A 15,999-nucleotide genomic window follows, 5' to 3' on the forward strand; every position below is an offset into this window, starting at 1 on the left:
ATTTTCTATACTTTGTCCAAACATAAATAATTTTACTCTTCTAGGAGTTAAGGTGTATTTCTTCATCTTTTAAGATCCTACGGAAATGCTAAAAAATAAAATTGGTAATGATGACAAACTAATAGTTTATACTGCAGTGTGTTTAATGTACATGTAAATATGTGAAATCGAAACCTCTTAAAATCTAGACTGTTTTATTGCTGAGTGCCAGGATATTTTTTGAAAATAACCGAGATGTAAATGTGAGAAGATGTTAGCTCATATTTACTGTTATTCATCTTGTGTAAATTTCGGTTGTCTCATTCACTGTCAGCCTTGAGTTTTGTATTTGGAATCTACCCAGCAAACTAGTTAGGAGTGATGATGTGATGAATGCTAAAAAGGTTATTGAAAACTAAATATCTCATGGGGCGCCTGGGTGGCTTCCTCAGTTAAGCCTCTGCCTTCAACTCAGGGCATGATGGGGGTGGGGTGCTGGGATTGAACCCTGCATTGGGCTCCCTGCTCAGTGGGGAGTGTGCTTCTCCCCCTGCCCCTCTTCCTCCCCATGTGCTCTCTTTCTCTTGCTCTCAGATAAATAAAATAAAATAAAATAAGAAAACTAAATTTCTCTTGTATGACTATTCCAGAGGTCAAAATTAGAAATCACTGTTAGTTTCACCTTCATTACACTTTTTTTGGAAGGTGCTTTGGCCCCACAGTGAAAGTGCTTTCTAACAGATTTTCCTATTCCTCCAAACATGGACAGTAAATGTGATCTAGGCAGTTTCATCTCAACTTTTACTGTGTATTTGAATTATCTGAAGATCTTGATAAAATGCAGGTTCGGACTGGGGGGATGGACATGGGTGGTGAGATTCTGCATTTCTAGTAAGCTCTTAGATGCCTGGTCTGTGGACTGCAATTTTGAGCAGCAATGCTCTGGGTGGAAACTTATTTCAAATATCTGATTTTGATGTGCTGTTAAAATTGGCTGCCCTCCAGGGCTGCTAGATAAGATACAGAGTGCTTGCTCAAGACGTCCCATTTACTATTTTTGCACATACGTGTACTACAAAATAGTTCATTTATCTGAAATTTAATTTTCACTGGACTGGACACCAGATAGATGGATATAAACATACCCCAAATCTGGCAGTTCTAAAATGTGATCTTAATAATTTCTGAATACAGTTAAATGTCAGCATATTATTAGATTTAAAATAATATGATTATTTTCAGAGAAAAGGATGCAGAATTAGGTTTATTTCAGACTTTTTTTTTCTTTTTTTGAGAGAGAAAGAGAGAGAGAGATCGTGATTAAGCAGGAGAGGGGAAGTGGGAGAGGGAGAGAGAGAATCTTGAGCAGACTCCATGCTCAGTAGCATGGAGCCAGACACAGGACTCTATCTCAAGACTGTGAGATCATGATCTGAACCAAAATCAACAGTTGGACACTTAATTGCCTGAGCCACTCAGTTGCCCCTCCGACTTGTTTTTTCAGTACTTATTTAGATATTTTGCTCATAGGCTTTTCAATACAATCAAATACGGTAACATGACTGCACCCCCTCCAGTATCTAGGAAATTCTTGGAAAAAGAGTGAAATCTGTACATTCTAAAATATATCTGAAAGCACAGAAGTACCTGTTATCAGTATTTTCAGTTGAACACTTGAAATAATAAGATGTTAATATGATAGATTTGAATTTAGACAATCTTTATAGTTTTTTCTTATTATCTCTTTGAGATGGTATTGTGTACTCCTTGTACTTTCAAATCCTGTATATAATACCATTACATGAGAATGGTCTTTCATTTTCTTCAAGTGTATGTAAGAAAATGTAAGTGCTTTTCTTTGTTTTTACAGATTCTTTACAGAGTTGGAAGCAAGACATCAGAGTAATATCTTCATAGATGACATAAGTGACATTGTGGAGAAGCACACAGCCTCCACATTTGACCCATATGTGAAATACTGCACAAACGAAGTCTACCAACAACGCACACTACAGAAATTGTTGTAAGAGATGTTATTGAATGTTACGGTGAATAGCCTAACCTCATTTTAATTAGGTCACATTGATTGAAATTAATTGATCTCTTACATCATATTTAGAAATGCCTTCTGATGAGCTGTTTCCCAGTACTGCTTTCAGGGTGAGGGTGTTTGAATAGAAAAATCTAGTCTGTGGACAACTTTCTCTCTAAAGCAATTATGAAATTATGGCTTCTGTTACCATTTTCCTTGTTGTTGTTTTAAATTGCTGTAAGACACAGAGTGACCATTATTCTAAAACTTCCGTTTTCCAAGCCATTAATTGGCCATTGAGTAGTTTGCCTGAGGCCAAGAGAGTATTTGAGTTGAACTAGTGCCTAGTATCCAGATTCTCTGCTCTTCTAATCTTCCTCCATTCAGGTGACAACACCATTAATTTTTTTTTAATAGGAATTGGTGATTTTCCCCTTCTGGGGACTTAGAAGTGAAGAGAGAAGGGAAGGTCTGTAGGAAAGCAAAAGAAACACATGTTCTTAAAGACTTTAATTTGTGCAACAAAAAAGAATGATGCTTTAAAAATCCTTCCTCACCTTTCCCCCTTTGTCCTATTTAGGTTACTGAGAGTTTTGATATGATGTATATGTCTTTAGCCTTAAAAGTCAGTGATTGTCCTTAATGTCTTGTTTTATTTCGGAAGACCCTGCTTATCTCACGTAGCTCTCTGTTTTCTAGGACAGTGTGAATTGCCATAAACTCAGTTTGGGGGCTGAAGGCTATTATCAATCACCCCCGTCCCCCATGGGTTGTGACATTTACGACCAGCTCCCCCATGGGTTGTGACATTTACGACCAGCGTGGAGCTCTGGTCAGCTGCTATGCAATGTGTGAGCCCCTGTGGAGGGATTGGGGTTGGTGCAGAGAGAAACTGTGCACTGAAGTTTCCAAGTCCTTGGGAAGGGCTGATTGTGCCCCTTCTTCTCTCTCCACAACCTCATGAAACTCTTGTGTGGGCAGGGGGGATAACCAACAGCTGGCAACCCCAAATGAGGTTTTTAAGTGCAAAACCAGTGTTGTTGGCACTGTTGACATTTGGTCTGGATAAGCCTTTGCTGTGGGTGCTGTCCTGTGCTTTGTAGCAGGTTTGATAGCATCTCTGTCCTCTGTGCACGAGATGCCCTCACTCCAGTTGTGACAACCAAAGATGTTTCTAGATGTTGCTAGATGTTGCCAGATGTTCTTAAAGGCATAATCTCACCCCTTGCTTTTCTTAATCCCATACCTGTTCAGGAATCGCTGGTAACTCTAGAAGATGCAAATTACATGTTTGAAAACAAAGCCTTGAGTTAGAGCTAAATTTCATTTTGTTTTCACTTTATTTTTCCGTATTTAGGAATGGTGACTAGGTACTCCTGTAACTTGATACCATTGCCTCTTCATTCGTTTACTTCCCACTTCTGTAAATTTCTAGCTCATACGTTTCTCATTGTTCATATTGATATCTTCAATGCCTATCTTATATCCAGTCGTTACTATAAAAGGTAGACAAACCATCTGTGTCTATATCATTGTTTGTTGATTTATATATTAAAAGATCCAATATATGAATTTATCAGAACATTTTATACAGGCATACCTAGTTTCATTGTGCTTCACTTACCTCACTTTTAACAGAAGGTTAGTGGCAACCCTGCGTCGAACGAGTCTGTCGGCGCCATTTTTCCAACAACGTTTACTCACTTGGTGTCCCTGTCACATTTTAGTACTTCTCACAATATTTCTGACATTTTCATTATTATCATAGTTGTTACAGTGATCTGTGGTCAATGATTATGACTCACTGAGAGCTCAGGTGATGGTTAGCATTTTTTAGTCACAAAGTGTGTTTTAATTAAGGTATGTGCATTGTTTTTAAGACATAATGCTCTTGCACATTTCAAAGACTACATGACTTTTATACACACTGGGAAACCAAAAATTCCTTTGACTCGCTTTATTGCAATATTTGCTTTATCGTAGTGGTCTGGAACCAAATCCACCATATCTTTGAGGTAGGCCTGGGATATGTTTTTACTTCTTAACTTGAGGAGGAAGTATTTTGAGTTTCTTCTTTCTTTGTTTCTTTTCAGAGCCACTAACCCATCTTTTAAGGAAGTACTGTCACGAATTGAGTCCCACGAAGACTGCAGAAACTTACCCATGATCTCCTTCCTCATTCTCCCCATGCAGAGGGTGACTCGCCTGCCCCTGCTGATGGACGTAAGACATGATCTAATGGCTCTTCCTCTGTGGGTAGCTGTGCTGCTATCAATCTAGTTAAGAAAATTATTCTTATTTCACTTAAATCAATGTACTATAGCTCTTCTTCAAATTCCTCCAACTAAATTTAAGTGTTGGAAAGTCTCACTGTGTCTAATATCTTTGGAAATTACCTTCAACTTAGGCTTGTGTGGGTGCTCTGAAGATTTCAGATTACATCACTCACTTAACATTTTTTGAAATGGGAAAAATAATCGGCTTATTGAAGACAAGGGGCTTGGATTCCGTTTCCAGCTGAGCCACTAGGCATGTGAGCTTGGGCAAGTCACTTAACATCTTCACTTTTCTCAGATTAATCACCAAGATCCCATCCCTGGAGGGTTCCCAAAGGCTGTGGTGCTTCTGCTGCACGTGGGGATGAGACACTCTTCAGTACTAGAAAGGGTTGCTCAGTTGTTGAGCCTCTGCCTTCAGCTCAGGTCATGATCTTGGGGTCCTGGGATCGAGCCCCGCATCTGGCTCCCTGCTTGGCAGGAAGCCTGCTTCTCCCTCTCCTACCGCCGCCCCCCCCCCCCCCCCCCCCCCCCCCCTGTGTTTGTTCTCTTTTTTCTTTATTTCTGTAAAATGAAAAAAAAAAATCTTAAAAAAAAAAAAAAAAGAAAAGAAAAAAAAAAGAAGACATGCACTTGCCCTCATTTTCTGTTGTACAAAGGAGGGTGAGGAAAGGCCAGTGTCCTTATTTTAGGAAACATTCATGAAGAAAACAAGGATTTGATTTTGAATGGTGGCAAGACATGCCTGGGGGCGTCGAGTAGAGACTGTCTGGTCTGAAATGCAGCTGGGAGGACAGCCCACAGCACCAAAGACTGAGAAAAGAACCAGGTGGCCCGGCACAGCTCCCATCCGGCTGGTGGGCCAAATTGTGTCTTTTTGATCAAGTTAAAATATTTTGCCATAGTTTTACTTTAAAATTGGATCGTGATGTAAATGTCAGTTTTAATGTATTTGATTTTTGCATGTCAAAACACAGGATAAAAATACAGCAAAGAATTATGATTGAGTAAGGTTACAAGATAAATTCCATTTTCCGTATTCCGTTATAAATTCACAAAGATTTCCTTAAAGCACTGACATTTTGCAGTGAGTAAAAGCATGTGAATCCAGTCACTTTGTTGGCTCTGCTGGCTGGTTGGGGGTGGGGGGCTGGTTGTTTCAGGATTCCCAACACCCCGCTGCTCTCCAGCTTCATCTCAATTTACTACCTTCCTATATTTCCTTTGTGATTTTGGAACTTCTCTCCTTGTTAATAGTGGGAAACTTGCAGAATTTTGAAAACTTAGTTCTCTGATTTTTTTTTTAATTTTATTTATTTTACAGACAGAGATCCAAGTAGGCAGAGAGGCAGGCAGAAAGGGGGAAGCAGGCTTACCGCTGAACAGAGACCCTGATGTGGGGCTCGATTCCAGGACCCTGAGATCATGACCTGAGCTGAAGGCAGAGGCTTTAACCCACTGAGCCACCCAAGTGCCCCTGATTTTTTTTTTAAATCACATTTCTCATGTTTAAGGATAGAATGCAGCCAGGTTATCAAAACCAATTTTGCCTTAAAAAAGATTTATTTGTAGGTTCCCTCCACACTTGTTCCCTGACTTTCCCACTCTGCGTCTTTGTTCACGTTGTCGTTGGCTGTCCCTTCTCAGCTTTGTGACTAAAACAAACATGTCTTTCAGGCACTAGTTCTAATGATCCTTCTTTCACGAAGCCTTCCTCAGTGCCCTTCTGAGCAGATTGTCTTTTTCCCCATCTGAACACTCACAGCACCTTGAGAGAAGGGACTCTGATAAGGTAAACTTGGTGTGCGAGAAACCATTTGGCTTTTGGAGAAAGACAGATCTGGGCACAAATTCTGGCTCTCCCACTCACAGTATGATTGCTGGCAAACTGCCTTATTTCACCTGAAGCATAAGTGTAATAAGTTCTTGAGGGATTGGCATGGAAATGAACGAAGTAGTAAATGTTAAGCCTGACAATAATAGACAATCAGTGTTTCTTAACTAAATTCATGTATGTAGTGTTCAGACTTGTCCTGAGTCATGTAAATATGGTGAATTTTTCAAAGATACATTTGAGGAGCAGCTACTGTACTTTCTTCCATAAGATTTTATCAGCAGTAAAAAGTCACTAAAAAAGAGTTTATTTTATGAGATTTCTAACACTTTCATAAAAATATGAAACTTTGATCTAGAGAAATATTATTTCAAATTTTGCTATCTTTTTAAAAATGAGAAATGGGTACATTTCTTGCAATGTTATGAATGTTTAGGGTTCTTTTTCTTCTGATAATGTATTTTAGCCGTATTTCTTTAGATTCTGTTTTTGCTGTGATCTCTCAGCCTTCTGTATTTTCTCTGTTTAATTTTGAGAAAATTGCTTGAATAGATTGGGACTCATAGAATCTAACATACTGTATTGATACCATGTTGGAGGTTAATGCTGTGAATGGCCAGTGGGCTCAAAAGTTATTTGGGTCAGAGACACTTCTGAGATTGTGAATAAAACTAGAGTCATTCTCCCTAGAAAATTTGGTATACACAAAATTTTACATAAAATTGAAGTGTGCAAAGACAGCTTAGGATGCCAGCTTTTAGGGACATAAACCAGTATTTTTCATACTGCTTCTATACACATTAGTGGGTTGTGAAATTGATTTTTGAACCATAAACCGTATTTATTTAAAAAGTGGAACAGAGGGACACCTGGGTGGCTCGGTCCCTTGAGCATCTGCCTTCAGCTCACTGGGGAGCCTGCTTCTCCCTTTCCTCCCTGGTCCTGCTCTCTCACTATCTCTGCTGCTATCTGTGTCTCTTTCTCTCAGTAAATAAATAGAATATTTTAAAAAGTGAAATAGAATAGAATGTATGGAAAGTGATATATACACAGTTCATAATGTGATTAAATATTATTTTATAAAAGACCTTTTTTCATTTTTATGTTCACATGTCCTGGTTGCTAATGTAAATGGATTTCTTACAGTGGATCATAGTAAAAAATGTGAGAACCATTGACAAAAGTCCACAGATGGGACACTCTGCTTCTCACATAGCATTATGTAACAATCCTGACACCTGACTTCCAGATTTGTATGTCTGGTACTCATGTACATTTAAGGTACCAGTTCTGAACTTACCTTCCGTCTCTGTTTGATTCCTATTGCTGTAATCAGTTTCCCCAAATGTGAGAATCTGGCCACCTGGGCAGAATCTAAATGTACTTAAAGCATCATCTCTTCAATTTTGCTTCATTTGGAGAGTTAGTTAAACGTGTTGAGATGAACATTTTTAACAATTGAAATGATTCCATTGGCTTTGAATGGATATGGTTTCAAAAATTATTTGTATTCCCATTTACCTTGAATTAACCCTCTTTGAAGTCAATTTTAGCATTATAAAAATTGCAGTATAGCTATATCAAGAGAAAGAGAAGATCCAGCGGCCTGTTTTTCTTGATCTTTTTATTCAGTGATATTATCTACAGACATAGTTACTTTGAGTAACTTGCCCACAGTCAAATAGCTAGTAAGGGACAGAACTTGGATTTGAAACCCGGTTCCTCCACCTCTGAAGTCCATTCTCTTATTTAATCATTCCCTGGATTTACTTAGATCCTGTGCATTTAAAGACTGTTTCCTAGTTTTGTCATCAGATTTTAATGTAATCTTTATAGTCTTCCATAATGTGTTCAGCATTGTTAAGTTTGCTATAATTAAGAGGATGTGGCTGGACCTTGATTTTATTTTACTTAATAAAATAAATTGACCTTTTTTTCTTTTCTTTTGCTTCACTGCAGACTATCTGTCAGAAAACACCGAAGGACTCTCCAAAGTATGAGGTCTGCAAAAGAGCCCTAAAGGAAGTGAGCAAGGTAACTGTTGAAAGCTACCTCGTCCCTCAGTAAACCCTTCAGTTTCTCAGAAGAGCACACATCTGGGTTTGATGCTGAGCATTGGGAGTTCTCAAAGCCATTCACATGGCATTCTTTAGGGAGCTGAGAAACAAAATAATGTTTGCTGTTCTCAAATGAAGTGAGTATTTTTATTGTTTTACACAGTCTTGCTGTAAGGGCCAATAGAGATCTCATTTTCTTTTGGTGTCTGGATAGTCGTTTATTCATTCTTTCATTCATTAAACAGATGTTTACTGAGTATCAACTGCTGTGCCAGGCATGATGCCAACCCCTGAAAATACAGTGATGTAGACTAGACGTAAGACAGTTGTGGTTAATGTCCTCATGCAACGTGCTGTGTAAAGGCGAAAGCAGGTGTTACGTAAGAATTACAATAAAGAATGGGGAGTAACACGGTAGAGAAGGACATAGTGATGTTTTAGCTGAAACCTAAAGCAAGCTGAGCTCTGAACCAGGGCTTGGTGGGGAAAACAGTGTCTTGGGTATGTGTAGAAACCCAAAGGCAAGAAAAATATTTGGGGCATTTGAAGAACTGACATGTTCTTCATGTGGCTTTAGAGCCCGGTCTAGGAAAGAATACTGGGGAGCCAATGTTAGGGAAGTGTGGACCTTGTCTTACGACGATGCAGAAGGTGTAAATTCATGTGTTATAATGGTGGCAGTGGGGGTGGGACCAGTTGTGAGGCTTTTGTATTGATTAGGCTAAAGGTGACAGTGGCCTTTATGGATATATAGTAGGACGTAGAGAAGCGATGTATAATATTGGGGAGGTGCGCACAGAGATTGAGTGCATAAAAAGAATTCACACAGAAGAGGAAAGAGGAAGGCTGTAGTAATTGTTGAATTGAGCTAGGAATGATATTTAGTGTTTTTCAAGAATTTCACACTGCAGTTAAACCACTACATTCCTTCAGGCATCTCTTATTCACTGGATTTGACACTGGTAGTTGTAGGAAAGGCGGGCAAAAATGTAATGCATCAGTGAATTGCCTTAATCTGATACTATAAGCATATAAAAGGCTCTCTGTGAAGAAATGCCCTTCTAGTGACTTGTTTTCTCTGCATTTCTTTCTCTCTCTTGAGCAGAAGTTATGAACATCAGAATTATTTCTTGAGTCTCCTAGTGGTGTATGGTAACTAAAACCACTATTACAGCCAACTTAGGAATTAACTTCTTTTTCATTTGTCAAGGTTACTGATGGAGTTTAAAGATTCTGGGAGAACAGTATCAGTACTTTCAACAAAAAGAGTGTATAAATAGAGCATTTGTTGTTCAAAATTAAAATGCAGAATTTCACTTGTTTGCTTTAGCTGAAAAGAAAAGAAAGTAGGAGTTTCCAGTATTTATTTTAGAGAGTGACACTTGGTATATCAGGATCCAAGTTTTTATTTATTTATTTATTTATTTATTTATTAAAGATTTTTATTTATTTATTTGGCAGACAGAGATCACAAGTAGGCAGAGAAGCTGGCAGAGAAAGAGGAGGAAGCAGACTCCCTGCTGAGCAGAGAGCCCGATGTGGGGCTCGATCCCAGGACTCTGGGATCGTGACCTGAGCCGAAGGCAGAGGCTTCAACCCACTGAGCCACCCAGGCGCCCCAAGGGTCCAAGTTTTTAGAAGGAGACTACCTAAGGCCCTTGGGCAAGTGTCTCTAGATAGTTACTCATTCTTGGAAAAAATGAGTAATATCTTTTCTGGTAATTAAAATGCTAATCAAATTTATTTGCATAGTATGAATAATATGTCACTGAAATTCCTCATACACATTGCTGAAGTGAGTGTAAGTACTTACTGAATTTGGGGCCTTGGAAAGACTTACTGGCCTCATCGAACAACTCAAAAACAAGAAAGACATTTCTGTTAAATAAAAATGTGTTTACTTCCCGATTTTCTGTTCACATGCTGGGGTGGAGCTACGGGGTGGGTGATTGCCAGGGAATCTCAAGTTCATCTGGTGCAGAGTGGCGTCTGAGGTTCAAGGAGTAGGAGGTTGGAGGGTGGGTGCCAGGGAAGTCTTTCCTGCCCTTTTGCATTTACTCTCCTGAAGGGACTAACTGCTTTCATTCTTTTCTCATAAAAACGCTACTTCTGTTTGGAGATCTGTTAAGTTATAAGCTTTTCTCCTGGTAGTGAAATAGCCAATTCTCTTTACTCTTCTTCTGTAGCTTACTGGTTCCACCATTTACAGAAAGGTAAGCATACATATCTGTTCCCCTGGAAAGATCCCTAAGCTATATCGTTACGCGAGGCACATTAAGTTGCAGAGCAATACAGATGGTGTAATGACATCTAGATAATCAAGTGTGTTGATGCTCGTATGTACGTTACTGGTGTATAGTTACCAGTGTATAGAAATAGTCCCAGAATCATACACATTGAAGTTTGAACTGCGTGGAAGGGAAAGATTCACAAGGTTTCTATTTTCACTCTAAGTACTGCTTTAAGGTTTACAAAGGTATACTCTGAAAATAAACTAGTAACTGTACATTATAGAAAACTTGGAAAATTTAGGTAAGAGAAAATAAAATATATTGGTACTTTTGTCAAAAATAATGACTGTTGGGTCACTTGGGTGACTTATTTGGTTAAGCATCTGCCTTTAGTTCAGGTCCTGATCCCATGGTCCTGGGATGGAGCCTGACATTGGCCTCCCTGCTCAGCGGGGAGTCTGCTTCTCCCTCTCCCTCTCCACACCTTCCCTCCTCTCCCCACCACAGCTCCATGCTCTCTCTTGCTATCTCTCTCTCAAATAAATAAAATCTTAAAAAAAAAAAGAGTAATGACTGTTGTCATTCTACTACATATACTTCCAATGGGATGTCTAATCCAATACCAATATATGGTATAAACATACCCAGAAAAATTGATTCTTATGGTACCCATTTCACTTACTATTCTACTAGTACTGCCTGGAATTGTCTGACATAAATGTACTCATCTCATTATTTCTAAAGACCAGTTTCTAGAAGTGGGTTTATTGGGACAAAATTTAGGTATTTTTAAAGGCCCCCAAGTGCCTTCAAGAAAGGTTGCTCCCAAGTCCATGGCCACCAAAAGATATGTAAATGTCTGTCTTTCTGCACACTTCCCAGCATCAAATATTCATTTAATCTTTGTGAATGTGGGTTGCTTGGGCGGCTCAGTGGGTTAAAGCCTCTGCCTTCGGCTCGGGTCATGATCTCAGGGTCCTGGGATTGAGGCCCGGGTTGGGCTCTCTGCTTAGCAGGGAGCCTACTTCCCCCCCGCCTTGTGATTTCTGCTTTCAAATAAATAAACTCTTAAAAAAAAAAATCTTTGTGAATGAAATAGATTGAAAATATTTTAAATTTATATTTCTTTGTTAGAAGGTTTGAGCTTTTTTTTTTTTTTAATAAATTTGGCTTAAAAAAAGTTAGTGAGTTGAATTTAATAAAGCTTTGACAGCTGCCGAAGGAAGGCATTATTTTAATATGCTGAGCCTGATTTTAATAAAAACACCAGAGCACACATTTGCAAACGAGTTCTTGTCCCTTTGAAATAGTCATTAAAATGGGCTCCACTGATGAGACCATTGCTTAAGACATTTGGGGAATTTTCTTGTTTTTAATATGCTCTTTGAAACCTTGTCTTCTGTTGTGGTGGATGACTCCATGGACTTTTGCTGATGGAATTGATATTTGGAAGTTTAGGAAGTGAGATGATAACCCAAACTTAGTAATGCCCTTTTCCCTTCTCATTTTAAAATAGGATGATTATAAAGGAACTGCTCCTCCACCCTGCCCCCATCCCTTTTTTTTAAGTGACTTACAAACCGTCTCTGAAGGCTGTTTACACAGAAACATTTGCTGCGTGTTCCTTGTGTTTTTAGGTGCTGGGCTGTGGGCACTAGGCTGACATATATGGAAATTTCACAATCTCTGCTCTCCATTCTCTTTGGAGAGAAACTGTCCCAGATAAGTCCTGAGAGACAGGTAGGGGGTTATAAATCTAGATAAGAAGGAGTTGGTTGGACAGAGTGGACTGAAGGGTGTGTGGGCAGAGGGAATCACACATGCAAAAGGGCAAAGGCAAGATGGAATGTGGTGCTTTGACCAGAAATTTTGTAGGGCTGAGGTCCAGGATAAGAGCAGTTGCCAGATCATGGTGTTGCTAAGACCTAATTCTGAAAGCTCAGGGGAGCCTACTAGTGATTTTATAGCCCAGGCATTTCATGATCAGATTTGAACTTATAAGGATTGATAGTGTTATCATCAGGATGTGTAAGGGTAGGGTAGGAGCAATGGATGGCAGAGAATAAGTAGGCCAATAATCCAGGGAAGTGGGGGGTTTGGGCCTGAGTTCTGGGCACAAGGCAAAGGGAGGGAAATGTTACAGAGGACAAAGGAGAAGGAGGCGACTGAGAGCACTGAGTGCCAGGGTTTCGGACCGGGAAGGTGGATGATGCTGGAAGTAGTCACTGACCTAGAGCACACGGGGCCACAGGGAGGGGGTGATGAAGGGGGTGTGTAGGTTTGGTCATTCTCATTTTAGAGTTCGAGCTGCCTGTGGGCCATATAGGTAGTTGGTAGTTGGTGGTAGAACCCAGGGGACAGACCAAGTCCAGGAACATAGTTATGGGAGCTGTGAACATACTCCTCAAGAGAATTTGTGAAAATGTCTGGAGCCACGGCCACCTGGTTAGATTTCCTTTCAGCATACTTAATCCTTTCAGCATACTGCAGTTTCAGATTGCCCCTAACCCTACGCCAGGTGTTTTCAGCCCTTGTTTGTGACCAGGTGTAACCATCTGTCCCTGCATCGGTGGACTCTAGGTTCAGACTGAAAGATAAGCTGTAACTGAAGATAGGGGTACCCCCCAAATCAAGAAATCTATTAAGCAATCGGAAATCATTTAAGCGTCCATCAGTAGGGAATTGAACAAACACATTGGGGAAAGCCTGTGATTGTAGCATAAATTGCATCCTCTCTCTCCCCTGCTGAAAGCCTGCGAGTAACGCTTCTCTTTGCACTCGGAATGCAGTCCAGATGCGTTAAGAACTTGTGTGCTTTGACCCTGGCCTCTGTCCCTTCATCTTGTGCCATCTTCCTTGTGTCAGGCTCTTTTCCTTTCTCAGACACAGAATCACTTTACCATGATCAGCCCTTTGCTCGTGGTGTTCACTGTGCCTAGACCAATGCCAGGACCAGGTCTGAAAGGGTCTCAAGCCCAGAGCTTCTGTCTCCATATGGGGTTCACCAGCCCCCCCAGCACACAGATGTGTTCTTGTGCACCAACTTGGAAGCTCTCTGAAATTCACAGTCTGAGAATTTTTATGGAGGTTTCATTCTGTAGGCATGATTGATTCCATCATTGATGATTAGTGGTCAAGCCAACCACCAGCCTTCTCCCGTCCCCAGTAGTCTGGTTGGGGAGGGTCTGGCGGGGCTGAAAGTTACATCCCTCTCTGTAATCACTTGGTTGGCTCCCCTGACAACCAGCCTTATCCTTAGGGGGTTTCTACAAGCTACCTCACTAAGGTAAATTCAGATGTGGTTGAAAGGGGCTTGTTAGGAAAAGGAAGACACTCATTATGGCCTTGGAGCTTTCAGGAACTGGGAACAGAACTACGTATTATAACTAAAGATGCTCCCCTGGCTCTTAAATAGGAAGTTACAAGGGCTGAAGGGACTGTGTGCTGGAAACTAAGAACCAAGACCAAATAAATTTTTTATTATAAATCACAGGCCCCCACCAAAGGTCTTGGAATACATTCAGTTCCTAGGTAGTTCAGTAATTCTAGTTAAACTGAATTTCCCTTAGCTTGGCCATCCTTGAAAAATCATCGATCCTTGGGTTCCACCCAGAGCCTTCCCTCTTTTGGCACCCTGTGTATCGGTCACATGCTTTGCAGGTAGGACTCTGCTTAAAATTTGCCTTTGCAATTGGTAGTCTGCCCCAGCCTCGGGGATTTGGAAGTGGGGAGAGAGGAAAAGCTTGCCCTGAGGCTGGCTGGGGTTTCCCTGGGGAAGGAGAGGAGGAAGGACAAAGGAAAGGAGCAGAAGGTCAGAGACCAGACTGTGGGAGAGCCCTCAGAGCAAATGTGTCCCGGAGACTTTTCAGGACTTTTTTCCCCCTCTGTCTTCACATCTTAATGACACCATCTATAACTGGGTACAATGTCTTCACTGTGTAAGACTGTGAGTTCTTTAACTGTCAGAAGTGAGTCTCTGGAGCTTCCCAAGTGCAGCTTATTTCCTGCGAGAGATCTGTATTTGAAATTGAGGTTTCTTTCCTTGACCTCTTAACCGTCCTTCTTCTTCTTTGTTCTCAGTTGGTTCGACTGTGCAATGAAGGAGCTCGGAAGATGGAAAGGACTGAAATGATGTACACAATTAACTCCCAGTTGGAATTTAAAATTAAGGTATTCTCGTGTTTCTTCATAAACAGATTTATTGCTGCTCTTGCTTAAATCTTATGTAAATAGAGACTGATAGTTGAGGGCAACAAAGTGCATAGGAATTTGCTTTTCAAAGAAGGGCCATAAATTGACTGGAGAGGGACCGGACTGGCTGAGGGCATCGCAGAAGCTCCAGGCAGCTCTGTTCCTGCTTATGGTCACCAGATAAAGTTGCCTTTCTCCAGGCCACAAGGTTAGGTTTATCTAACTAGCACATTCCCTCACCCTGCCTCCCTAAATTTAGGGAAAAGGGTAGTAAAAAAAAAAAAAGAATTTTAGAATGACTATTCTCAAAGTGTCCTGCAAAACAAACAAAATCCATAAATTGTAGCACGTGTTCTCCTCAATTAGGTAAAGACACTCCTCTTCCAGTCTGGAAAAAAAGAAATTAGTTGGAGAAAAAAGAAAATTAATGGAGTGTTCTTTTCAAATTTGTTTTTCTTCCATAATTCTTTTTTGGGTATGTGCTGCCTCTCACTGCTTGTCGATACTGTTTAGGAGTGGATGACAGGATGTGTAAAGAAGAAAATGACCGTTAATGGCAAATCTGGGTCATAGTCCTTTGTTGGCTCACAACTGAGTTCTCCTGGATGTGGGCTCACACGATTGTGATTCGGTTGTATTTTCTAACTTGTAACTTTAATTAAGCAGCTTAAAGTGACTAGTTGTATTTTTTCATAGTAAAAGTGCTCCTAAATTGTGTGGTAGATATCTGTGAAAGGGATCAGCATTTCGTGGTCTTGTGCGGAGAGGAGATTCTCTGCCTTGCTGTTACTGTTGGAGGACCACTGGTTCAGTAGAGCTGTATGCTTTTATTTTATAAATGAGAAAAATAAAGCCCAGAGAATATTTAATTGTTAAAGGGGTCACTGGGCTAGTGATGGTGGAATCAGGCAGAGGGGCCTGTGTCTTGACTTGAAGATCAGTGTAAACTCTCACCAGAATGTCCTGACTACAACGGTTGAGAGGCAGGAACATGACACATAATTCTTAGAACGGAAGATGATGTGTACTTGTGAAAAACAAATGCACATATGCAGTTTGTCATAATGGCCTTCTACAGAAATTTATAGCCATTTCCAAACTCATCTTTCCTCCATCCCTCAAAGAAAAACTTGTCCTTCTCGGTAATTTGTTTCTAAGTATTTTAGAAAATATACCTAGACATCAAAAGTTTTATCTCCTCCTTTTTGAAGATTATAAATTCCTAACCATGTTGATTTTTAAAGATGATAAATCCCTTCCCTGATCATTTTTCTTTTTTTTTTTCCTTCACTGAAAATCTGTTGGCTTGAGTTATCTTTAAGCTCTGTTTCTCTAGAGCCCCAAATTAATTTGTAATTGAAAAATGCTTACCCCAAGGATCCTTAAAAATAAATGATTA

The 15,999-nt window shown here is 40.1% G+C and overlaps 1 protein-coding gene across 4 annotated transcripts in view; it reads left to right on the forward strand.

Annotated features, from left to right (window-relative positions):
* ARHGEF26 (Rho guanine nucleotide exchange factor 26) overlaps positions 1-15,999 on the forward strand; it is a 113,217-nt gene that overhangs the window by 60,185 nt on the left and 37,033 nt on the right. For all 4 annotated transcript variants that reach the window (XM_032852547.1, XM_032852548.1, XM_032852550.1 and 1 more), the window contains 4 exons: positions 1,850-2,002; positions 4,105-4,234; positions 8,081-8,155; positions 14,490-14,579. In XM_032852547.1, the coding sequence (XP_032708438.1) occupies positions 1,850-2,002; positions 4,105-4,234; positions 8,081-8,155; positions 14,490-14,579 (448 nt within the window). The remainder of the gene's footprint in view (positions 1-1,849; positions 2,003-4,104; positions 4,235-8,080; positions 8,156-14,489; positions 14,580-15,999) is intronic.

The sequence above is a fragment of the Lontra canadensis genome, unplaced genomic scaffold (assembly GCF_010015895.1).
Source record: "Lontra canadensis isolate GAN:19392208 unplaced genomic scaffold, GSC_riverotter_1.0 scaffold6, whole genome shotgun sequence".
Taxonomy (NCBI): Eukaryota; Metazoa; Chordata; class Mammalia; order Carnivora; family Mustelidae; genus Lontra; species Lontra canadensis.